At 41.5% G+C, this 24,841-nt stretch overlaps 1 protein-coding gene across 3 annotated transcripts in view; it reads right to left on the bottom strand.

Annotated features, from left to right (window-relative positions):
• Positions 1-339: 339 nt before the first annotated feature.
• pof1b (POF1B actin binding protein) overlaps positions 340-24,841 on the bottom strand; it is a 38,717-nt gene continuing 14,215 nt past the window's right edge. For 2 of the 3 annotated variants that reach the window (XM_061898849.1, XM_061898852.1), the window contains 11 exons: positions 9,931-10,166; positions 9,835-9,853; positions 9,682-9,756; positions 9,515-9,607; positions 6,208-6,321; positions 3,638-3,790; positions 3,442-3,561; positions 3,230-3,367; positions 3,080-3,150; positions 2,884-2,998; positions 340-1,563 (listed from right to left, as the gene is read on the bottom strand). In XM_061898849.1, the coding sequence (XP_061754833.1) occupies positions 1,558-1,563; positions 2,884-2,998; positions 3,080-3,150; positions 3,230-3,367; positions 3,442-3,561; positions 3,638-3,790; positions 6,208-6,321; positions 9,515-9,607; positions 9,682-9,756; positions 9,835-9,853; positions 9,931-10,166 (1,140 nt within the window). In that variant the 3' untranslated portion in view covers positions 340-1,557. The remainder of the gene's footprint in view (positions 1,564-2,883; positions 2,999-3,079; positions 3,151-3,229; positions 3,368-3,441; positions 3,562-3,637; positions 3,791-6,207; positions 6,322-9,514; positions 9,608-9,681; positions 9,757-9,834; positions 9,854-9,930; positions 10,167-24,841) is intronic. The other variant, XM_061898850.1, reaches the window with a different exon arrangement.

Raw genomic sequence — 24,841 nt, 5'->3', positions numbered from 1 at the left:
GAATTCTGTTCTCAAATTCCTACATTTCTAGTCATTTTTGAGCACCTCATGATGCTTTTCATTCATTTTGATAGACATGACAGTTTAAAATATAAGAACACTATTTACATTTGTCATGTATTGCCATGTTTTGGTATATGACAGGTATTTGGGTGTGTTATCTTGGGTAAAAATCACATGGCATTAGTGTTTTGAATTTGAGCGATAGTGTTGGTAGGGTTAAAAACTAAATGAACATTCTCTAAGACTGAGGATTCCGTGTTTTTGTCAGGGGTTGTATCAGCATCCTCTTAATAAAGAATATGGACAAAAAATGTTTAAAAAAAAGCACAACAATCGTACTATGAATGTTATTTTTATTCCCAAAAGTATCACAGCGGACGCACAGCGGACAAACGCAGGTTAAAACTGCCCCAAACCACCTTGAAACACATGAAAATAAGAGCACAGCATAGCTTCTATTCAGAGACCATCTAGATTAGCTAGCATACTGTGAAGTAAATGATCAGGTAGCAAGCTAGCCACACAAGCTACTACTAATTGGATGCTAGCTTTGTCTTGTATTTTATTTGAGGATGTCTAAGCATTAGCTCGCTTGCATAACTAGTTTGTGAAATAACTTCAAACGTAGCGGTCAATTGTTCCAAATCTTGGAGATAAATGATGTCCCTTTAGGATATGGTAAGGCAGTTTCATTGCTACCTCGCCATATTTGTTGTTAGCGTCCATATACTAACCAGGCTCTAGGTTAGCTGCAGCTGCTTTAACACAATTCGTGACCATATACACTTAAAAAACATCATACTGTGCTTAAAATTTGATGCTAGCTTCGTCATATATTGTATTTCTGGATGTGTTAGCCTAGCATTAGTTAGCTAGCATCATTAGTTTGTGAAGTAACTTAACATGTAGTGGTCAATTCTTCTAAATCTTTGCGATAAATGCTGTCCCTTTAGGATTTGGTGAGGCGCTATCATTGGTACGTGGCCATATTTGTTGTTAGCGTCTGTATGCCAACCAGGCTCTAGGTTAGCTCCAGCTGCTTCAACACAATTTGCGGCAATAAAAAACATCATATTGCGTTTTTAAAAAACGCTTTTAAAACCAGAAAGTGATGGCCCCACCTGACCCAAACACCCATTTGTCTTCACGTTCAACCTCCTTCCCATAGTCTATTAAAAAAATACAGTCCTTAAAATAGATTACACTCTAATTTGCAAAGCAAAACTCCCCAAACATTTTTTACGCCGTTTCTCTAAACTCAAAACATGAGCACGTCCATCTCACAAATATATATTTAAATATTTACATTCAGAATAGCAAAAATTCCACCCTCCGTGTGCCCGAGATTACTTCTGGGAAATATCTAAAAGCGTTTTTTTGTTGTTGTTTTTTTTACTGAAAAATGGTCAATGCAATATTTCTAGCATTAGTATTTTGTGTATAAAAGTCATGAAGATGTCAGAATCCGAATTCCGGGCTCCTTCAGGACGATGGAGGGCACAAAGGGTCATCAGGAGACGGGATGGGGGATGTCTTTATGTTCTTCTTGTTCCCTCATTCCTGTTTGAGAGAAGCAGACGTGTCTCCTATTAAAAGTTGGCATCACTGAAAAAGCAGCAAGTGAATTGTTTAGCTAACTAAAGTCTAAAAAATGATGCATGTGGTATGGAAATCAAATTCTGTTTAAGTGTGGTTTTACTTGCTTTTAACCTTTTTGTCTTGTAAAGCACAGTACGCCATTGTGATGTTGTAAGGTGCTAAACAAATAAACCTTGATTGATTGATTGAAAAATATCAATACAGGACTCTTGGCCACTAGATGAGATCAGAGCAATCGGAGTAGACTGTTAGATATGGTGGCCACAGATTAGCTTAGCCTTAGGCAGCATTAGAATATCATATTCAAAAAAGTGTGAATGTGTAACTATGTGGGTTAGGTGAATCTTCTGCCACCTAATGATTTGATCCGATTCCTGGGTTGGTGATTCGATTCAGAATTGATTTTGGGTTCAACACGATTCTCGATTTAATTAATGAATGTAATGAAACGTTTTCAAGGCAGGTTACAGGTTAGAAAATATCCTTCTGGTTGCATGGAGATAGCATAAAAAATATTTGTAAAAAGTTTTTTTTTTTTAAGTTTAAATAACTTTTTTTAATCGATTTTTGATCATTATAAATCGATTCAGAATCTGTTTAATAAGAATTGCGAACGTCTGTGTTATTTCGTGTCAAGAGGGCTCTATGACCTTAATTTTTCTGCTCTAGCTATTGAAATATTTTGTGTAAAAATAGATTGGGTTTTTTTTTAATGTGTGGAACTGGGTTTTTATTTGGGTTTCTTTTTTTGGTTTGCTGTCATTTTTTTACATTCTATTTCCACTACAGGATCACAATATTTTTTATATTCTATTTGCAACTTATTCTGATTAACTTATGCTATTTATATCTTACTGTATTTAGTCTATATTATGTACATATTATTGATCTTGTGGTATTGTTTGGGCTTAATCTTGGACCTTGGATACTAAATTTAGTGTCATTTCATGTGTGTTGTCATGACAAAGTTAATTAATTCCTTAATAATTCCCACTTTGCGAATGTATTTACCATGGTCAGTGATACTGTATTAAGAAATACACGTTTTAGGTAAATATCCCTCCCAAACCCGGTAAATATCCCTCCCAAACCCATTTCCCCTTCACTATACTAATTAGACTAGTGTAAACTATAATAAGCTCAAAAACATGTCTGCTGTAGCACCTCTTTGCCACAAAGAGGCGCCACTTCCTGTGATTATAGTCTTTGCTTGAGCGAGGTGTATTAATTCAACCCAACAATGCTAATTCATATCAGGTGGCTAATGTTGTAGGCTCATACCCGTCTGAAAACCTCTTCGCCTCTCTCGATGACGATGGTCCTGTCTTCGTTGATGGACGAAGACGTGTCGTAGTCGTCACCCAGCAGACCAAGTAAGGGGTACTGGTTCCTGTACCTGCGTCAACATTAAAGACCACGTTTTAGGTACAGTTTGTGGACAATGAACACCTTTACCAGTGTGATCTTGTTGACGTACCTCTTAGTGATGATGGTCTTCTTCACGTTCTGGGAGCTGTCGTTCCTTCCCTGCATAAGCCTTCTGATCTCCTGTACAGTCCGAACAGGGTTAACAATCAGCTGAGTCGCGTTAAAGGAGCAAACTGAAATGGTGTGTTGTGTCACAGACCTCCTCCTGTCTGGTAATGGTAGTCTGTCTCTGCTCCAGCATGGCCAGCAACTCCGAGATCTTCAGCTGGAGGCTCTTTTCCGACGCCGACGACGACCTCTCAGTGGTGATTTCCATCTGCAGCTTTGTAATCTGCATCTGTAGACGGCAGAAACGGTGAGCAACTTAAACTTGAAACCTACGTTGGTAAAAGAAAACATTTCTACACGCACCCGCAGCCGCTCAATCTCTTTGTCTTTGTCCTTTTTCATCTCTCCGAGCTGCTCGTTGAACTGACGCGACAATTCTTCAGTCCTGATGTGCAGGGTGGTGCTGTTTGCTTGCCCCGCCTGCTGCAAAAAAGGGAAATAGTATTTTGGATTTTTTCGCACCCTCTCGTGTTGGAGGTCGAAAACAAGGCACTGGTACCTTCTGTCGCAGTATCTCGTTCTCCTTCTCCAAAGCCCTGATGCGCACCTCCAGTTCTTTGGTTTTGAATTCGCGACCGGAGTCAACGTTTCGGGCGCTTATCAGCTGGCTCTCCAGGGAACGCTGGGACGCGCTGGTTTGTTTGAGGGAAAGCTGGACGCAAAAATAGTAGGATCATTTCTACCAGCTGATTCAAGAGATAAATGCAGTGTACCTTTTGGATTCCAATGATTCAGCAGTCTAACAATGAAGAATTTCATACGAACGACAGCATAGTTCAAAACTATGGGGGGTCAAACGGGAAAAAATAAAAAAAATACATCTTAAAATTATTAATAAATGTGTCATTAATCAATTTTAATTACCTATTTAATTTTATTTGATGATTTAATCTATTTCAAATTGTATTAAATTTCATGAACCTGGGTGTCAGCGCTTCATAAACTTATTTTTTCAGTCAAACTCACCCCTCAAAGTCAGAGGGCGGGGCTAACACGAATCTGTACATATTTTAAACCTTGCGGAGTATGTGGAAGCAAGACCTGCTGACCCAGAGCATGTAAATCATCATGTAAATAATTAAGTCTTGAAGTATTTAACTAAATAAAGAAGTATTACAATCAATAACTATTTGAATAATGAAATTATTAGTTCGAATAGGTCATTAAATTTACACATTTAATACCATATTAGTTGAATTTCAATCAACTAATTATTAACATATTTAAATAATTATTTGGATCCATAAAAAAGTTGAACAAGACTTCTAATAAATACCCTGCCATAATTAGACAAATAAAAGACGCCTCCCTTTTCCCCTGAGCAACAAAACAGATCGTAACTTAGATTACATGAGTTCATAGCTGCTATTGTTCAAATAGTTCAGTATGGTCCTCTGGCACTCATCAAAGGCGACCCGCTCCCTTTCCCTCTCGTTTATCTCTCCTGCTTGCTTCTTTGGTTTGTCTTGTCTTAACGTTCTTGTTGCCTCCTTTTTGCATTGCTCTCCAAAATCTAAACAATGGACTTGATCTACTCGCCTCTCAACAAAATTGACCAGGGTTGGGGTCCGAGGGAACCGGTCTGTCTTGACGGTTGTTGCTGAACACTCGACGGACTCTTGGGACTAGCGTGCCTGACGACCCTTTTAGTCGAGGATGTCGAAGATATCTGCCTATTCGGAAACCATGATAACAGGACTTCTGCTGATTGGGGTAAGCGTTGCCCTGGTGTATGGACAAATAGTAAGGTGCTGGCAGCCGTTCAGAGTATCCTAAAGCTGCCAAACATTATTGGAGGATGCCGGCAGAACTCCAGGCACTCAGGCTTTTATGATTTTGAACTTAATTGCAAACTTGACGACTTTTTGGAGACACTGTTGCTCTTCCTGGCAAAGTACAATTAATTTGAGGGCCAGAAATGGACAACTAGAGTGAAAAGTTTAAATGTGTTTTTTTGCTCGCTCAGACACAAACATTCTAATCTGGATTGTTTTCCCTGCCTGCAAGCAAGGTGGCAAGGTAGTTACTTCGAGACTCCCCCAGAGGACAGTATAGCAAAGACACAACAAACTCCTTCCCTTTCTCTCATGGACACACACCTGTTGTTGTTGTTTGACTTTTTTGGGATTGACTGGCGGTGTTAACACATTTGCGACAGCACCAAGGTTACGGAACAGAGACAAGCTGCAGGCTTACACACACACATGCATCCACAAAAAATACACGCCACACACATTACCCCACCCCTCGCCTTCGACGCTTCACCCCACGTGGTATGATGGAAAACGGAGCAGCGCCTCTAGTGGTTGGCATATTTCAGCCTGATGCCAGCCCCCCCTCCTGTTGCAAGTCTTGTGGTTTCTGTGTCAACATGTGTAAATCTGCTTCGTCTATCAAGTACACGCCCCCACACCCCTCGTCTACTTTGTCCCACCTTTTACATGATGCCGTAAGTGGCGACCAATCAGCGTTCCTGGATTGTTATCCTGTACAATGTGTATCTGGGCTTTAAACGGGTTTGTGCTTGAAGATTTCAATGCATTTTGCTGTACTGCTAACCGAAACAGCAGCACCTATCGAGTCATGTAACAATCTCGGATGAATGGTGAAGACTCACTGTGTTACTTAATGTGTCGTCTTAAATAGGATCCTGTGTTATCTGAATATGGCATATTATCCAGATATTATCAATCCAGTTGTCACTCCGCAATATTGTTTGGCCCCAAGTTATACATTCCAGAGCTCATTGCCCTCATTTCTCGTAGTTTATTTAGTTTGAAATTCCAGATTAACTACACATCTGTGCTATACCTTTTAATATTATTTTATTATAATTTATAAATTGTGTGTTGTACATGTACTTAAAGAGCAAAGCTAGACACACTGAAGTCTGCTAATTGGTCGATTTCACTTCAGGCAAGAAGATAAAATACGTCTTCGTTGCGGTTTGCATTGATTGTGTCAAGCTGCTGTGACGTCACAATATTTATATGTGGCTAAAGCAGCTAACCGCAACCAACCATTCCGAACCATACCAAACTGAACTGGACAGGCTAAGTGGAAATGTACCTGAAGCTGACGGTTATTTTCACGAACGTCCTCCAGAAGGCTATCATACTGCCGAGCTTGATCCGCTTTGAAGGCCAGGTCTCTTTCCAGGGATTCCTTCTCGCTCTCCAGACGCTGTAACGAACACACACACACACAGCCGCTTACTATCTGGTGTTTATGTACTTGTGTCCAGTTTAATCAATCGCAGGAATGCAACCACATGATAAAACTACACGAGCACATATGTTACTATCATCCAGACTAAAGCATAAACATGGTGATATTTGTGTAATTTTTAACCCTGTTGGTTCATGTTAAACGATATCATGTTGTAACTTGCCTCTGTTTACACTCTATATCTGTGGTTCTCAAACTTTTTTCACCCTGTACCACCTCGGAAAACACTTGGCTCTCCAAGTACCACCATAATTACCAACATTATAACACAGTAGCGTTGTAGGTCTAAGCATTCATTAAAAAAAGCAGGGGTTATTTAACAAGTATATTTAATAATTTTGGCCACTGTAACATTACACACATTTTGAACAGTATCACTGTGTTTGAATATAGGAAAATAAACCAATGTACTTTAATCAAGTGATTCTTTGGCAAGCCACTAGATGGAGCCCACAGTTTTAGAATCACTGCCCTATATACACTGCCATTCTATCGAATCAATGCCATTTGTGTACCAAAATTTAAAATAAAAATTTCTGTTGAATCACTGCAATCACTGTTACTGTGAAACCTCGATTAACAAACCCTTCTATTTGCGAACTTTTGAGTCTACAAACTTAGATTGCACCACATAGGCGTCTGTGTGCAAAACATGTCTATGTGTACAAATGCATCATTTATTCAGTGTGTGTCCGGCTGGCAGCCATTTTGTGCTTGCTCGTATTAAAAAGACCAAGACAGCCATCTTTGTACCACAGCAAGTATTAAATTGTGATGAGAACGGACCTTTCTGTAAAAGGATTCTAAAGCAGACTTATTTCACAGCCTCTACATACGCCGACCCCTCTCTGTTTCCCCTTCTGTCTGCGCCTCCGATGTTTTCGTTCGTGGCTGTAAGTGCATTATATACGTTTTTAATATTGTAGAAAATTGATTGGTGAAGTTAAGGATTTTTGTGATTTCTGATTGTTTGTGAGAGTCCCAAAGAAGCTTATGTATGTGTGCACATGTTGTCACAGCAGCACATACACAATAGGTTAGTTGTTGTTGTTTTGGCTTGTTGGTAAAGACACCGTTTATTCATTACCTCCTTATGTTTGTTTGATGTACTGTACAGTATAGCACTTTATATTGTCTTCAAAGTATACAAATCCTAACTAAAACAGGGACTTTTGTTGAGTATGGAACCTATTAATCATATTCGCATTGTATCAAATGGAGAAATTTGCTTCACTATACAAACTTTTTAATATTTTGCAAATTCTATGCTGTTACTTTATACAACTGAAATAAAGTTGCCTGAGACGGACCAATATAACTTTTGAGTCGTTCAATATCTGTATTATCAGTTGAAAAAGGACATAAATGTTAATTTGTGACAATTACAAAAGAAAATGACTAAGATTTGGTGGAATGGCCTATATGTGATATACCATATTTTCTAGACTATAAGCGGCAACCTTTTTCCTACGCTTTGTACCCTGCGGCTTATAAATCGGTGCGGCTAATTGATGGAATTTTCTTGGCTAAGGGCCATAATGTTTTGTACTCGCCAGAATGGCGTGTCATTGTCTGTGCCATCGAGCCATCCTTTGGATGAGTTCGCTCACTGCAAGTGTTGTGGATTAAAAATGTACTTCCTGTTTCGTGCTTTGAACCGGAAGTATAATCAGTTTCATCCACAACGTTTCTGCTCAAAAGGATTATTCATTATTTACTGCAAGCAACATTTGTAAGTTCTATACTACAACTAAAACAATTCATACTTACCAAAATGTCACGTGTGATGTCTGTAGTTTTTTCATGTATATTTGTACGTTCTAACGTAATGTAATGACGTTAGCGTCGTTAGCATTAGCAAATACGCTGTTCACAAGTGTCTGTGTTAGCATAATTAACTTACAATAAAAATTTTTTTGTGTTTCAGTTTTGTACACTCACCAAAACGTCACCGTGGAGTTATTGAGTCTGTTTAGCTGATTGGAGAGCAAGCTTCCGCAGCTAGTGGGTCCATGACAAGGACTTTTGTTTTGTTTGATCATCCGTTTGACTGCTGAATTACAGGCACCGTTTGGAAACTAGTAAGGTATGTAAATGAACATTTACAAAATATTTCGTACCGGTATATAGCTGCGGGTTGTAGTCCGGTGCGGCTAATATTCAGTATGTAACCATATTCTTTTCTTCTAAAATGTGGTGGGTGCAGTTTAAATATGCTCTATAGCCGGTAAAGTACGGTGCTCTCTAAAATGGTTTGATTGATTGATTGATACTTTTATTAGTAGATTGCACAGTTCAGTACATATTCCGTACAATTGACCACTAAATGGTAACACTCTAAGTTTTTAAGTCGGGGTCCACGTTAATCAATTCATGGTACAAATATATACTATCAGCATGATACAGTCATCACACAGGTTAATCATCATAGTATATACATTGAATTATTTACAATCCGGGGGGTAGGATTGAGGAGCTTCGGTTGATATCAGTACTTCAGTCATCAACAATAGCATCAACAGAGAAATGGACATTGAAACAGTGTAGGTATTACTTGGTAGGATATGTACAGCGAGCAGAGAACATAGTGAGTTCAGATAGCATAAGAACAAGTAAATACATTAGAAGTACATTTCATTATTTACATTAGGTTATTTACAATCCGGGGAGATGGGATGTGAATGGGGGAGGGTATTAGTAAAGGGTTGAAGTTGCCAGGAGGTGTTGTTTTAGAGCGGTTTTGAAGGAATATAGAGATGTACTTACTTTTACACCTGTTGGGAGTGCATTCCACATTGATGTGGCATAGAAAGAGAATGAGTTAAGACCTTTGTTGGATCGGAAACTGGGTTTAACGTGGTTTGTGGAGCTCCCCTTGGTGTTGTGGTTATGGCGGTCATTTACGTTAAGGAAGTAGTTTGACATGTACTTCGGTATCAGGGAGGTGTAGCGTATTTAATACACTATGCTCAGTGCAAGTTGTTTTACTCTGTCCTCCACCCTGAGCCAGCCCACTTTGGAGAAGTGGGTTGGAGAGAGGTATGATCTAGGGTGGAGGTCTAAAAGTAACCGGACTAGCTTGTTCTGGGATGTTTGGTCCTAAGTGTCTGTCGACCAATCCGCTTAAATTATGCTCTGACATTCTTACCCGCAGGTCTTCGGTCATGTGAAGAAGTTCTTCTCTCAAGCTGCTGAAGGTGGACAGCAGCAGACGCATGCTCTTATCAGCGGTCAGGCGAGTCTGACACACACATGCACACACTTTACATTCAGCTGACACAGCAATTTCAACATTGAGGATTTGCTGATTGTTACCTGCAGCAGGTATCGAATTTGCTGTTTGGTCAGTTCAGTGGCTCCTTTTGGGAGAAGGGATTCTACATCCTCCACCTAGATGCATATTGTTATTTGCACAGTTATAAAAAGTCTGCTTCAAATAGGAGTGAGTGGAGATAGTTGTTAGCTCACCTTGTTGTCATCCAGTTTTCTATTGATGACAAAAATGGCAACTTGTTTATTCTGTGAGTTTATGGCATAGCAGTTTCTAATTTCAAGCACACTTACTGTCCTCTGATCTTGGACACATGCTCGGATATGCAAGCGTGAATGTCGCAGTTCTTTCTGTAGACGTCGGCCAGCAGCCCAGCGAAGTAGCGCGTGTCCAACTTGTTCTCATGGATTTCGCTCAGGTCAGTCCTCACCTCCGTCCTGGAGATCTTTTCGATGGCCGGCGGCGGCTTTTGCTGAATCACATTGATGACCTCCACCTCTTCCACTTCTACTGCCTCCTCTTCCTCCTCCTGTCAGGAACAAGGCAGGGGCACAACTTCAACACTTGAAATTTAGGATACAATATTAGCATGACTGCTTTGTTATTAGGAGCATAACAACACAGCCATCCACTGATCAAGTCAATGACTCTTTCATAGCTTCTTGAAACAATCCAGGCACTAAAGAGTGCACTACTAGGCTGCAACCAGCAGAGGCGCTGTTGGTAAAGCTCAACTACTTTGCAATAAAAAAAACATTAAATTTTTGCTGGGAACATCTGGCAGAGTCTCCCGTCAGAGAGAGTTTCAATTCCCACCTTTGGAAAAACTTTGAAAATGTCACGAGGGAGGCACTCAACATTGAGGTACAAGACAGTCTGATCATGGTGGTCCGCTCCCTGTATGATCGGTGTCAGAGGTTGGTCCGCATTGCCGGCAGTAAATTGGACCCGTTTCCGGTGAGGGTTGGACTCTACATTGCGGGGATCCGGTTTAGTGGCTGTAGGATTAAGTGTCTGTTTTTTGCGGATGATGTGGTCCTGATGGCTTCATCTGGCCAGGATCTTCAGATCTCACTGGATTGGTTCGCAACTGGGAGGAGAATCAACACCTCAAAGGGTCGAGTGCCATCTACGAGTTGGGGAGGAGTTCAAGTACCTCAGAGACTTGTTTACGAGTGAGGGAAGACTGTCGGATCGGTGCGGCGTCTGCAGTGATGCTGACACTGCATCGATCCGTTGTGGTAAAGAAGGAGCTGAGACGGAAGGCAAAGCTCTCAATTTACCGGTCAATCTACCTTCCCATTCTCCCCTATGGTCATGAGCTTTGGGTTTTGACCGAAAGGACAAGGTCACGGGCACAAGCGGCCGAAATGAGTTTCCTCCGTCGGGTGGCGGGGCTCTCCCTTAGAGAGAGGGTGAGGAGCTCTGTCATTCGGGAGGAGCTCAAAGTAAAAGGCGCTGCTCTTCCACATTGAGAGGAGCCAGATAAATGTGGTTTGGGCATCTGATCAGGATGCCCCCCGGACGCCTCCCTAGGGAGGTGTTCAGGGAACGTCCGACAGGTAAGGAGGCCACGGGGGAAGACCCAGGACACGTTGAGGAGACTATGTCTCCAGGCTGGCCTAGGAACACTTTGGGATCCCCTGGGAGGAGCTGTACAAAGTGGCAGAGGAGAGTGAAGGCTGGGCTTCTCTGCTTAGGCTGCTGCTCTAACGACCCAACCTCAGATTAGCGGAAGAAGATTGATGGATGGATGTATGGATAGATCTATGGATGGAACATGACATCAGCTGAGGGAATTAATTGATTGAGAAATGAAATTTCGTAGTATTCCTAATCTGAGTAGCAGTTTAAACTCTAAATTACGCAGGTACGTTTTGCAAAAAAATAAAAGCTTATGCATTTGGAGTAGTGAAATGTGACAACATGAGGCAGTCGCGCACAAACATGTCAAATAAAACAATTAAGAATATGAGTGAGGCTGGCTAATTTAGATCATTTGTTGAACTTTTCTGCAATAAAAATGAAAATATTGTGACATTTGTTCAAGTCAGCGCAAAGTTATGACGTTAGCAAGCCAAGGCGGCAGTTTACACAAAAATTACGTCGTAAAAGCAGCATAGACGGATGTAAAGATATGGGGCTTGCGGTTCTTGTGTTTGTAAGAAAATTATGCTATCTGAACATTAGCGCTAGCTACTTTTAGATAAACTTTTAGATGACAAGGTTGGGGTATAGCAGTTCTTCTTAATTAATGGGAAGGGCCCCCCTGGATGTGACATGGTTTATCAATTTATAATACACTATCATTCATTCATATCTCGCTTGGAAAAGCTGTGCACTACAAAACGTGCCTATTATAGCTAATAATCCTGACCTCGTTTTAATAAAAAAAAAAAAGAACAGCACAAAATTGTATTGTTTTGTAGGTTAAAGTGTTTTATATATTGTGCCCGTGGGATAATCTTGTTGATCAATTTGAATGTATTATCATTCGAGTTAAATAATGTTATCTTTTTAGAATGATTCAAGTCAGTCAAAAGATTAGTTTAAATAAGGATATTTTTTCAGGGAAATTTAATATTTTCTGTTACAGAATAAAAACAATGTTATTAAAGTTATTCTTTGTTATAAGTTGATTATATATATATATATATATATATATATATATATATATATATATATATATATATATATATATATATATACATGGATACACTGTTATGCAGAGGTGTACTTAAAAAAAAATGTTAGACAAATTGTACTTGATGATGATTTATGGCCATGGTGGGCAATACTGTCATTCAGAACTGCTGTTAAAAAGTGCCTCGAAGTTGCAGTTGGCCCCTTCTCTGTAGTGAACTTGCATTCCTTGTTTGTAAAAAAAATAAAAATAAAATAAAAGCTACTTCTAGATATACTTGATGGGATGAAACAGGCACTAAATGCGTGTTTGGATTAGGATGCTCGCCTAATCCAAACAAGTTGAAAAGTAATACCGCCACCTGGATGACTGGAGAGCATCAGCTGAGCATGTTTTGAAAAGGTACACGACGGTTAGAATTGTTATGATTATTTTTATAAGGGCAGCAATGTCTTATAATGCCCAGTTTTGACTTATGCTGTCAGAGAGGTATTAGTAACATATTTATTGTGTATTATTAGTTTGCAGTAACCGTTTACATAATTCAAAGTCATCTTTATTGTCAGTTTTCCAAATGTGCTGGACATACAAGTGTTTCTCTCTAACCAGAGTGTACGATAACTGTCAGATGGATATTTGAAGCTCTATACAAAATATAAAGAGTACAAATAAAATAATTAATGCTTACACAATACACAAGCCTCCAGCTAGGTGGCAGAAGCGCCACACAGAATAGAGGTGATGGAGAAGGAAATTTACAGGTTTATGAGAGTAATGAAGAAAGTACAAATTGTACATTATCCTGGCTGTATTTTGATAATCAGTTGATTATTTCCAGAATGATGGTGCCAGCAACTCATTCTGTGATTTGTACAGATAAATAAATGCACATTAACGTTTATCAATAGTGTTTCGTTTCACAAGGGGTGTGAAAAAAGGAAATAATTAAGAACCACTGCTTTTGAGAGTCAAAAATGAGCATCATTATTTATGTAACAGCATACTTTTTCTGGTTCTCAATCATCAGTATTGGTATTTTATTATAATCCCTTCTGTCAAAACTGCATTTAAGGGAGATTTTCCTTAATGTGCAACTTGACAGGCTTTGAAAACATTAGCCGAGTTCCCACCATGTGTGTGCGAGTGAATGCCGCTTCGCTCCGTCTGCACTGAGCCAACAAAGTCCAAAACACACCCAGCACCTCTTCTTCATATGCACACACACGTATGTTGCATAACCTGTTGAGCGAAGTGCTGCATGCTATATATACTCTTTCTGCACTGACATCCACCTGTAGCTGACGCTATCATCACCTGCTTAACTTTCAGTGATTGGTAGGAGAACCAAGCAAAAGTTTGCCTCTTTACCTTTTCGTCTGATACTGATTGTTGAGCGCTCTACTCAAAACTTAGGTCAGGGTATTTTTGGCTTGATTCAACTTTATAAAAAGGTGAGCTACAGAAAGGCCGGATTAGCAAGTATACGTGTTTGAGCATGTTTATCTATTCACATGATTGCATTTGTTTACGGTCAATGGTTCTATTCAGTCAATACGTCAAATGTTGCGCTTCAGCTGCAAGCTTTGCACAAACTTGTCAAATGAAAAAGGCGTGGCAGGCACTTGGCTTCTGCCCGCCATTTCCCTGTTTCCAGTGCTTCTCAATTATTCTAAAATGTACAAAATACAGTAGTAGAAGTGTTTTGATACGGATTACAAAGGCTCCTAATTTGGCTGCTGACATAAGCAGTAACATATTGCAACATTTACAGTTGTATTATTTTCTCAAAACTATTAATAATCTACTTGCTAATTTACTTGTTATACCTGGTTACTTTCTGTTAAAAGTAGAGATGAGAACCAATACGGTAGCAAATTTCCGGTGCCTGGGAATCGATACCAGTACTCAACAGTACCAACTTCCGGTACTTTTGTGCATGTTAATATATATCAATTGTTTTGATAATAAACATTTTTTTTTTTATTGCCAAATTTTTCAAATGAGCTGGTTATGATAACTGCTGTCCAGTAGTACAAAATGGTGTTTTATTGTGACATTTCTAAGAGTAGATATAGAGTTGCAAGTCCAAGACATAAGATAGCAATGGTGTATCGTTTATGGTGTGTTGGCAAGTCAGTTTAATCTTTGCTGTGCCCAAAAGGGATAATACTATGAGTAATGTCCTTAATACCCATCAGCTGTTTGTATCTTAGTGGTTATTTTCATTAACAAATTTGGTGGTGTTCAAAACGCCATGTAAAATCGCTAAAGCTAATCAATAGTATGTCAATAGCTAAGCCAATTTATATGAGCTAAGCTAACGCAAAAGTGGAGTCTTACATTCCTTTACTTTGGCGTGTTTTTGGAGTCAATTTTTTTGTTGGCATCAAAATCGTAACACTATCTAGAGGTAGTTTGGCGGAGTCCGCTCTCAGTGCTACTGGAGTGATCGCCAAGTGCTAAAGTGCGCAGAGCCTGCTGAGTTGGCAACCGGGCGTCACGTCGCGTGCAACTTGGGTACCGTAACATGGAACATTTATATGTGAGTTGGTTTCGGTACCTATCCCAAGTTAAAATGTACAAATTGCTTATTTTTCTTTTGTTCGGATACTTTACATTAGTTTTCGGCAATACTACAAATGTGGGTATCGATCCAAAATGCAGTAACAATCCATATCATGTCATTCATTAATTCATTTGGAACCCGGACCGCGCGGCCCTAAGTGCAGCGCATGATCTGACACCAATACTGATACTTCAAATGTTCAAGACCATTGAATGTTTTTGATCAAATTTATCAGTCAAAAACATGTAACAATATTAAATATTTTCTTGATTATATCCTTTTTCGCTTTTATAACATGAACTATATTGAGCAAAATAGTATCAACGTTTAAAATAACTTAAGTGTAAGCAAAAACTTATGTTGGCTCTGATTTAAATCCTTTGGTTTTTGCCCTTAAAGTTCTTCTGTGTCTGTTGACTTATTTCCTGCGTTTAAAAACGATAAAAAAACCCATAATATGATAACAAATATCAATCCAATCACTGTACTATAAAACAGAACTCTAGTTTAGCGGTTAGCATGGCATCTTATATCCTGTTACAGTGTGTAGTGTAGCATGTTTAGCTATTCATCATCCTGTAGTCACCCAGTGATAGTGATACACACTTTATTTGCGGCCATGGAAGTGAGAATCAGTGACTTAGAAGCTGCTTCTCACTGTCGAAGGACATTAGCTGTGCTCACTAGCGGAACGCTACATTGCATTGAGGACTTTGTTGCTGTCCAAATTGCAGAACATGGCTAGAGTTGTCAACATGCATTATGGCAAATTATATAATTTATATTGTCTGTGTCCCGCAACCAAAATTCTGCTTTGACTTGAAATTCGATTGAGAAGCTGAAAATATTTATGTATGCATTAAGCTGGTTGTTTGCTCAAAGTACTTTAGGACATTTTCATTACCTACTGTATTCTCGGGCAACCCGAAGGCTATGTATATTATATATGCTTAGTGTCAGCCAGTTGACTAATTCCAGCAGTTTCCACCTGGCTGGAGGCTTGTGTATCGTTCAAGCAGGAATAAAAACGCTAATACTGGATGTACTGTTGCCTTTCACAGGTCCCCATTATATATATAGCAGTATCTCGTATGATAAGTGAACTATCTGCATGGCAAAATGTATTTGCGGATGTAATTAGTACTATGCTCATGTTTAAAATCCTGATTAAGTTCAACGTCACTAGTACATTCTTTTTCTGTTATCATCACACGTATCCTCTGTTCCTCGAGTTTTTAATCTCTTTGACCTCGGGGTCCACACAAATAATACAACTGAATTAGTAATCTTACTCTTAATTTAAAACACATTTAATAATTATATCTAACCTACTTTCAGTTTACAACCTTCTTAGATCATATGAAACTTTGTGTTAATCACGTGTTAATGTTTAACACATCCACCTTCGGCTAAGGTCAGGCTGATTAGGAAAAAAAAGGTACCAACCAAATATACTGCATACGAAGGGACTTATAAATGACTGAAGAAAAAATAATTTACATACAATAATGTCGTATTAAAATAAACTAAATTAATACGTTTTTTTAACTAACTGTGTAAGTGAAAATACAGCTTCAGCACTTCAGTTATAATTTTTGCACTTAAAAGGGGAACTGCCCTTTTTAGAATTTTCATTCACAATTCTTATGTAAGACAAAAACACATATGGTTCTCTTTTATGCATTATAAATATTAAACAAATCAAATCAAGTCTGCTTACAATGGAGCCTATAAGAGCCGCTCTATTCCACCTATAAAGCCCCTAAAAAAGCATTCAAACACCTCCATTAAGGTTTGATATACATGATGTAAGTATGTATGTAATGTAATAAAAGGCACATTTACTATAACATTTATTATTAATGTATTTTGATCATTTTAAGCTTACGCTGCACATTAATTTATAAAAGGCGTCAAAATGTTCTTTTTTTCCCCACAACTTCACTGATATGTGTTCGCTGCAGATTTCATGAGAGCCAACAAACATAATAAAACATCACTAACTGTACAACGTCTGCTGTCATTAGGATGCTGACTGCTAGGCTGTACATATATTCCCATTTAGATGAAGAATGACTTATAATCCTCGCGTGCTCCTTTTTTGTGTCGTTCTTAGTATTGCCGGGTCTAAATTGGCTGCCAAGTGTGTCGGATTACATACTCATCATTCTACTATCCAGGTGAGAGGCATGATTTATGATCTACTATAAACTTCCACGAGCAGAGAAGTAAGGAAGCAGCTTACTACTCGATGTAAACCTAGGCACACACACTTGTGACCACAGCGCTGCTACGAATAATTTGTCTGCGTTAGCGCTTATAATAACAATATCACGAATGCATGGTTAATATTCGAGTCACAAAATGTAAATGGAGTATTGGCGCTTTTTGGATGTTTTTTATTGGGTTTTATCGGCAGAATAGAGGACTTTTATGTACCTTTATTTACGAGTTAGAATGCATTAAAAAAATCAGTCGTCATGTCTCACAATGATTGTGAACGATAGGAAAAATTTGAAAAAAAGTGTAGTTCCCCTTTAAAAAAACTTCTCTATGACTTTTTTGTCTATTACAACAGAGTACCACTGCGACCAATACGGGCGACATCTGAAAAACAGATATTTTTTGGCAGCCCTTCACGAGGCGGTGGCGGCCCAGGACCTATGGTTATGAAACAGTGCTCTGCTCCATCAATGCGAGCCTTGTTGTGTTGTCATTACAACAAGTCAAAGAAAAAGTTGTAGAGTCCCAAGATTAACCGATGTGTAATTCGAACTCCAAATTGTTCCACATTAGAGTTGTTAAGGTGCTCTATTGTAATTATTTGTGTGCTGATGTCATCCCTTCTCAAATAGCCAGCGCCGAGTCGTTGCGCTAGATTCCACAAGGGCCTGAGGGAAGCGCAAAATTTCCCGGCAAGTATTTGTCACACGGTTTTGTCAAAGCGGGAACAAAATCTGCATGGATACCTGCAGTACTTCAGTTCCATGTGTGCAAAGCGAAACATCCCATATTGTTTGATTACATTGTCAATCCACCATGAGCGCCATAAACGATTATCAGGAAGATACCACTGCACTTCAATCAAAAAGACACAAAATAAAATCGTGATACTTCATTTGTCCCGTCAATCAAGGTGGGGAATAACAGAAAAAAAGCGAGCGAGATAGCACACAGGTGTGCCTCAGCGCCGCAGGGGGTAAACAGCGACTCCAACATGCCCGTCATTCCTGCGCATAAAGTGAGTCAAGGTGACCCAAAACCAGTACACGACGGACAAAAGACTACTATTCTCATCTAGATAGCGAGACGAGGCGCATTGTAATAGTTAATATGAATACATTTATGAGCAGGTGGCCTTAAGTCATCATTAAATTATGTAAATTACTGTATTACATCATATTCTTGAACTAAATACACACAATTACATGTGCAGAGCTGTACAGCACATTAAGGAGCTGAGGAGTACAGCAGAATGAAGTCATGAAAATTGCAAGACAACAAAATTAGACAGTTCACGCATATTTCTGCTATCAGAGCACAAACAGCAGAGCAATAAATATAAATAAAAACTCTGCACATAATGAACAAGGCCACAAATTACACATTTTACACTTATATCGACATTAAGCACAAACTGAAGGAACATGACAACAATATGAAAGGAATGGAAAAATATAAAACTGGAAAAAGTAAATAAAACCACAAGGTTTGACATTTCACACGTATGTTTTTTCTTGAGAGCTTAAATGGTGGATGAACGTGTAAGAGTCAGCAAAAATCTTGCACGAAGGGTACAAAATTAAACATTGCACTTGTATATCTGCCTTCAGAGCACAAACAGAAGGAATATGACAATGTTCTGTATGAAAATCACGGGAAACATCCATCCATCAATCCATCATCTTCCGCTTATCCGAGGTCGGGTCGCGGGGACAACAGCCTAAGCAGGGAAACCCAGACTTCCCTCTCCCCAGCCACTTCGTCTAGCTCTTCCCGGGGGATCCCGAGGCGTTCCCAGGCCAGCCGGGAGACATAGTCTTCCCAACGTGTCCTGGGTCTTCCCCGTGGCCTCCTACCGGTTGGACGTCCCCTAAACACTTCCCTCGGGAGGCGTTCGGGTGGCATCCTGACCAGATGCCCGAACCACCTCATCTGGCTCCTCTCGATGTGAAGGAGCAGCGGCTTTACTTTGAGTTCCTCCCGGATGGCAGAGCTTCTCACCCTATCTCTAAGGGAGAGCCCCGCCACACGGCGGAGGAAACTCATTTCGGCCGCTTGTACCCGTGATCTTATCCTTTCGGTCATGACCCAAAGCTCATGACCATAGGTGAGGATGGGAACGTAGATCGACCGGTAAATTGAGAGCTTTGCCTTCCGGCTCAGCTCCTTCTTCACCACAACGGATCGGTACAACGTCTGCATTACTGAAGACGCCGCACCGATCTGCCTGTCGATCTCACGATCCACTCTTCCCTCACTCGTGAACAAGACTCCTAGGTACTTGAACTCCTCCACTTGGGGCAGGGTCTCCTCCCCAACCCGGACCTGGCATTCCACCCTTTTCTGGGCGAGAACCATGGACTCGGACTTGGAGATGCTGATTCTCATTCCGGTTGCTTCACACTCGGCTGCGAACCGCTCCAGCGAGAGCTGAAGATCCCGGTCAGATGAAGCCATCAGGACCACATCATCTGCAAAAAGCTGAGACCTAATCCTGCGGTTACCAAACCGGAACCCCTCAACGCCTTGACTGCGCCTAGAAATTCTGTCCATAAAAGTTATGAACAGAATCGGTGACAAAGGGCAGCCTTGGCGGAGTCCAACCCTCACTGGAAATGTGTTCGACTTACTGCCGGCAATGCTGACCAAGCTCTGGCACTGATCGTACAGGGAACGGACCGCCACAATCAGACAGTCCGATACACCATACTCTCTGAGCACTCCCCACATGACTTCCCGAGGGACACGGTCGAATGCCTTCTCCAAGTCCACAAAGCACATGTAGACTGGTTGGGCAAACTCCCATGCACCCTCAAGAACCCTGCCGAGAGTGTAGAGCTGGTCCACAGTTCCACGACCAGGACGAAAACCAGACTGTTCCTCCTGAATCCGAGGTTCGACTATCCGGCGTAGCCTCCTCTCCAGTACACCTGAATAAACCTTACCGGGAAGGCTGAGGAGTGTGATCCCACGATAGTTGGAACACACCCTCCGGTCCCCCTTCTTAAAGAGAGGAACCACCACCCCGGTCTGCCAATCCAGAGGTACCACCCCCGATGTCCACGCGATGCTGCAAAGTCTTGTCAACCAAGACAGCCCCACAGCATCCAGAGCCTTAAGGAACTCCGGGCGTAGAAATCATGACGCCTGTTGTTGAGTTGGCCATACTATTTTTAAACACGAGTCTGCAACTAGTGGTACACCAAAGAAACACTTAATTAAAGTAGTGTTTTATCTTACTATATTCAAACACAGGGTTACTGCTCAAACTTTGTGTAACGCTCCAGTTGCCAAAAATATTAAATATACTTGTTATATAAACCTCTGCTTTTTTAATGAATACTTAAGCCTACTACGCTACTGTTTTTTGGGTTTTTTTTTATGTTTGTCATTATAGTGGTACTTGGAAAGCAGAGTATTTTCTTTGGTGGAGTTTTAAAACCGCTGCTCAAACAAACCTAAACAAAATTGATTCCAATCCACATTTTTTTTCTTTTTTTTTTACAAATACTAAGATAAGTGAACTGATAAGGAACCAAATCATTAAGCAGAATCGAAAGTGGAATTAGTATCGGAAAAAGTGCAACAATCCCCAATCCTTATCTATGATATGAAATTTTCATATAATTGAATCCCTACCTGCACACAATAATTAAGGCAATTAAAGTACAGTGTGTTGCTGCATTCAGAGCGCTAATAGAGAATGGACAACTTCATGTAAAAAACAAAATTAAAATCTATAAAATATAAAGACTGCACAAAATAATGCCTCAAAATTACGACTTACACAAAAGACTCCCACAAAGAAGCAGTGTGGTAAACTGACTCTTCTCGCTTTCTCAATAACATCTTAGGTTACACACTGACCTACATCACCATTGACACACACACACTTTTTCTATTGAGTCTTTTACCCGTAACTTTCCACTATTTTCACTTCCTCTCCTGAATTACACCTCTGACGTCACCTTGCCTTGTAAACTCGCCAAAGGTCACTTTTAATTGGAACAATCGAGCGTGAGGATGCTAGTATCACACCTAATACTGATATCATACTTATCAGTGTTAAATTTGACTGACAGACCTTTTTGTTACCCCCTTACACTCAAAACAAAAAGTTCCCTTTATTCAACACGCTAGCATCACCACTGCTACAGCCCTGCTAAGGTATCTTGTAATTAGCTCGCAATACTTCACATTCACCACGGCAGTGGTCTCGGGTGGGAACCATTATGTGGCTTGTCATCTTCCGAAAAAAACGCAAATTCGGCGTCAGGAGGGGGGAAGGTTTCTGTCCCCGTTGAGGCAATCACGGCTGCCAACAACCACGTATGGCGCCGCTCACACAGCACTGCGGTCGTTTTGATTAAAGCGACCTTTGACCTCACAATGTGTTGCTGACACGGCCATGTGGTGAAGCTCAGAGGGTTGAAAACAAAAAATATTACATGAATGACACGTGACATTATCGTGTCCAGTACACCTAGCGTACTAGTATGAACTTTAAGTTAAAGTGAATATATCAAGTAACGAGTAATGTAAAATGTAACAAGTTACCACATGTAATAAATCACAAACAAATATTGCATTTATTATGTATATACGCAGGTAAATAATGCAATTTATTTCTAAAGTACATGCTCATTTACCTTAACCGTGGATGGTTACCTAAAAGGCAGAGCTGGTTGTTATACGGTTAGCGATCAGGTCAAAACTCACGTCAGTGCAAAGACTCCGATTGGGCCCTTTTTTTTTAAGGTTAATTTAAATTATGCAAGCAAGTAATAATCCGTGAATAATCAAGAATAATCTTAATTATAAAGTGTGATCAATCTGAGCATTTGACAGTTTCTGAATTGATTGATTGATTGATTGATACTTTTATTAGTAGTTTGCACAGTACAGTACATATTCCGTACAATTGACCACTAAATGGTAACACCCGAATAAGTTTTTCAACTTGTTTAAGTCGGGGTCCACGTTAATCAATTTATGGTAAATAAACCAAATTTGTTTTTGTTTTTACACGCATCCATCCATCCATTTTCTACCGCTTGTCCCTTTTGAGGTAGCGGGGGGGGGTCGCTGGCGCCTATCTCAACTGCTACACATTTTTGTAAAAACAAACTTAACAGTAAAATAACGTCCGCTGCTTTAATACATGCCCAAATGCCAATTAATCAATGATTAATCGTCGGGTGCTTCGATTACAATGCCAAGCGGCAAAGTGACGCTTATTCCTCACTAAAATATTGCATTATCCATCCATCCATCCATCCATCTTCTTCCGCTTATCCGAGGTCGGGTCGCAGGGGCAGCAGCCTAAGCAGGGAAGCCCAGACTTCCCTCTCCCCAGCCACTTCGTCTAGCTCTTCCCGGGGGATCCCGAGGCGTTCCCAGGCCAGCCGGGAGACATAGTCTTCCCAACGTGTCCTGGGTCTTCCCCGTGGCCTCCTACCGGTCGGACGTGCCCTAAACACATCCCTCGGGAGGCGTTCGGTTGGCATCTTGACCAGATGCCCGAACCACCTCATCTGGCTCCTCTCGATGTGGAGGAGCAGCGGCTTTACTTTGAGTTCCTCCCGGATGACAGAGCTTCTCACCCTATCTCTAAGGGAGAGCCCCGCCACACGGCGGAGGAAACTCATTTCGGCCGCTTGTACCCGTGATCTTATCCTTTTTGTAATGACCAAAATCTCATAACCGTAGGTGAGGATGGGGACATAGATCGACCGGTAAATTGAGAGCTTTGCCTTCCAGCTCAGCTCCTTCTTCACCACAACGGATCGGTACAACGTCCGCATTACTGAAGACGGCGCACCGATCCGCCTGTCGATCTAACGATCCACTCTTCCCCCACTCGTGAACAAGACTCCTAGGTACTTGAACTCCTCCACTTGGGGCAGGGTCTCCTCCCCAAACCGGAGATGGCACTCCACCCCTTTCCTGGAGAGAACCATGGACTTGAACTTGAAGGTGCTGATTCTCATTCCGGTCGCTTCACACTCGACTGCAAACCGATCCAGTGAGAGCTGAAGATCCATGCCAGATGAAGCCATCAGGACCACATCGTCTGCAAAAAGCAGAGACCTAATCCCGCGACCACCAAACCGGAACCCCTCAACGACTTGATTGTGCTTAGAAATTCTGACCAGAAAGGTTATGAACAGAATTTGTGACAAAGGCCTGCCTTGGCGAAGTCTAACCCTCACTGGAAACGTGTCCGACTTACTGCCGGCAATGCGGACCAAACTCTGACACTGATCGTACAGGGAGCGGACCGCCACAATAAGACAGTCCGATACCCCATACTCTCTGAGCACTCCCCACAGGACTTCCCGAAGGACACGGTCGAATGCCTTCTCCAAGTTCACAAAGCACATGTAGACTGGTTGGGCAAACTCCCATGGACCCTCAAGAACCCTGCCGAGAGTATAGAGCTGGTCCACAGTTCCACGACCAGGACGAAAACCACACTGTTCCTCCTGAATCCGAGGTTCAACTTTCTGGCGTAGCCTCCTCTCCAGTACACCTGAACAAACCTTACCGGGAAGGCTGAGGAGTGTGATCCCACGATAGTTGGAACACACTCTCCGGGCCCCCTTCTTTAAGAGAGGGACCACCACCCCGGTCTGCCAATCCAGAGGTACCGCTCCCGATGTCCACGCGATGCTGCAGAGTCTTGTCAACCAAGACAGCCCCACAGCATCCAGAGCCTTGAGGAACTCTGGGCGGATCTCATCCAGCCCCGGGGCCTTGCCACCGAGGAGCTTATTAACTACCTCAGCAACCTCAGCCCCAGAAATAGGAGAGCCCATCACGGATTCTCATAGGAAGACATGTTGGTGGGATTGAGGAGGTCTTCGAAGTATTCCTTCCACCTATCCACAACATCCGCAGTTGAGGTCAGCAGAACAACATCCTTACCATACACGGTGTTGATAGTGCACTGCTTCCCCTTCCTGAGACAGCGGATGGTGGTCCAGAATCGCTTCGAAGCCGTCCGGATGTCGTTTTCCATGGCTTCCCCGAACTCCTCCCATGTCCGAGTTTTTGCCTCCGCGACTGCTGAAGCTGCACACCGCTTGGCCTGTCGGTACCTGTCCACTGCCTCCGGAGTCCTACGAGCCAAAAGAACTCGATAGGACTCCTTTTTCAGCTTGACGGCATCCCTCACCGCTGGTGTCCACCAACGGGTTCTAGGATTACTTCCCCAACAGGCACCAACTACCTTGCGGCCACAGCTCCAATCAGCCGCCTCGACAATAGAGGTGCGGAACATGGTCCACTCGGACTCAATGTCCAGCACCTCCCTCGTCACATGTTCAAAGGTTCTTCCGGAGGTGGGAATTGAAACTTTCTCTGACAGAAGACTGCCAGACGTTCCCAGCAAACCCTCACAAGGCGTTTGGGCCTGCAAGGTCTGTCCGGCATCCTCCCCCCACCATCGCAGCCAACTCACCACCAGTTGGTGATCGGTAGAAAGCTCCGCCCCTCTCTTCACCCGAGTGTCCAAAACATGAGGCCGCAAATCCGATGACACAACTACAAAGTCGATCACGTAACTGCGGCCTAGGGTGTCCTGGAGGTCAAGTGCACATATGGACACCCTCGTGTTTGAATATGGTGTTTGTTATGGACAAACTGTGACGAGCACAAAAGTCCAATAACAAAACACCACTTGGGTTCAAGTCCGGGCGGCCATTCTTCCCAATCACGCCTCTCCAGGTTTCACTGTCGTTGCCAACATGAGCGTTGAAGTCCCCCGTAA

Source organism: Nerophis ophidion, linkage group LG04 (genome assembly GCF_033978795.1).
Source record: "Nerophis ophidion isolate RoL-2023_Sa linkage group LG04, RoL_Noph_v1.0, whole genome shotgun sequence".
Taxonomy (NCBI): domain Eukaryota; kingdom Metazoa; phylum Chordata; class Actinopteri; order Syngnathiformes; family Syngnathidae; genus Nerophis; species Nerophis ophidion.
The sequence above is the reverse complement of the archived record's forward strand: the minus strand, read 5'-3'. Positions and strand labels throughout refer to the sequence as shown.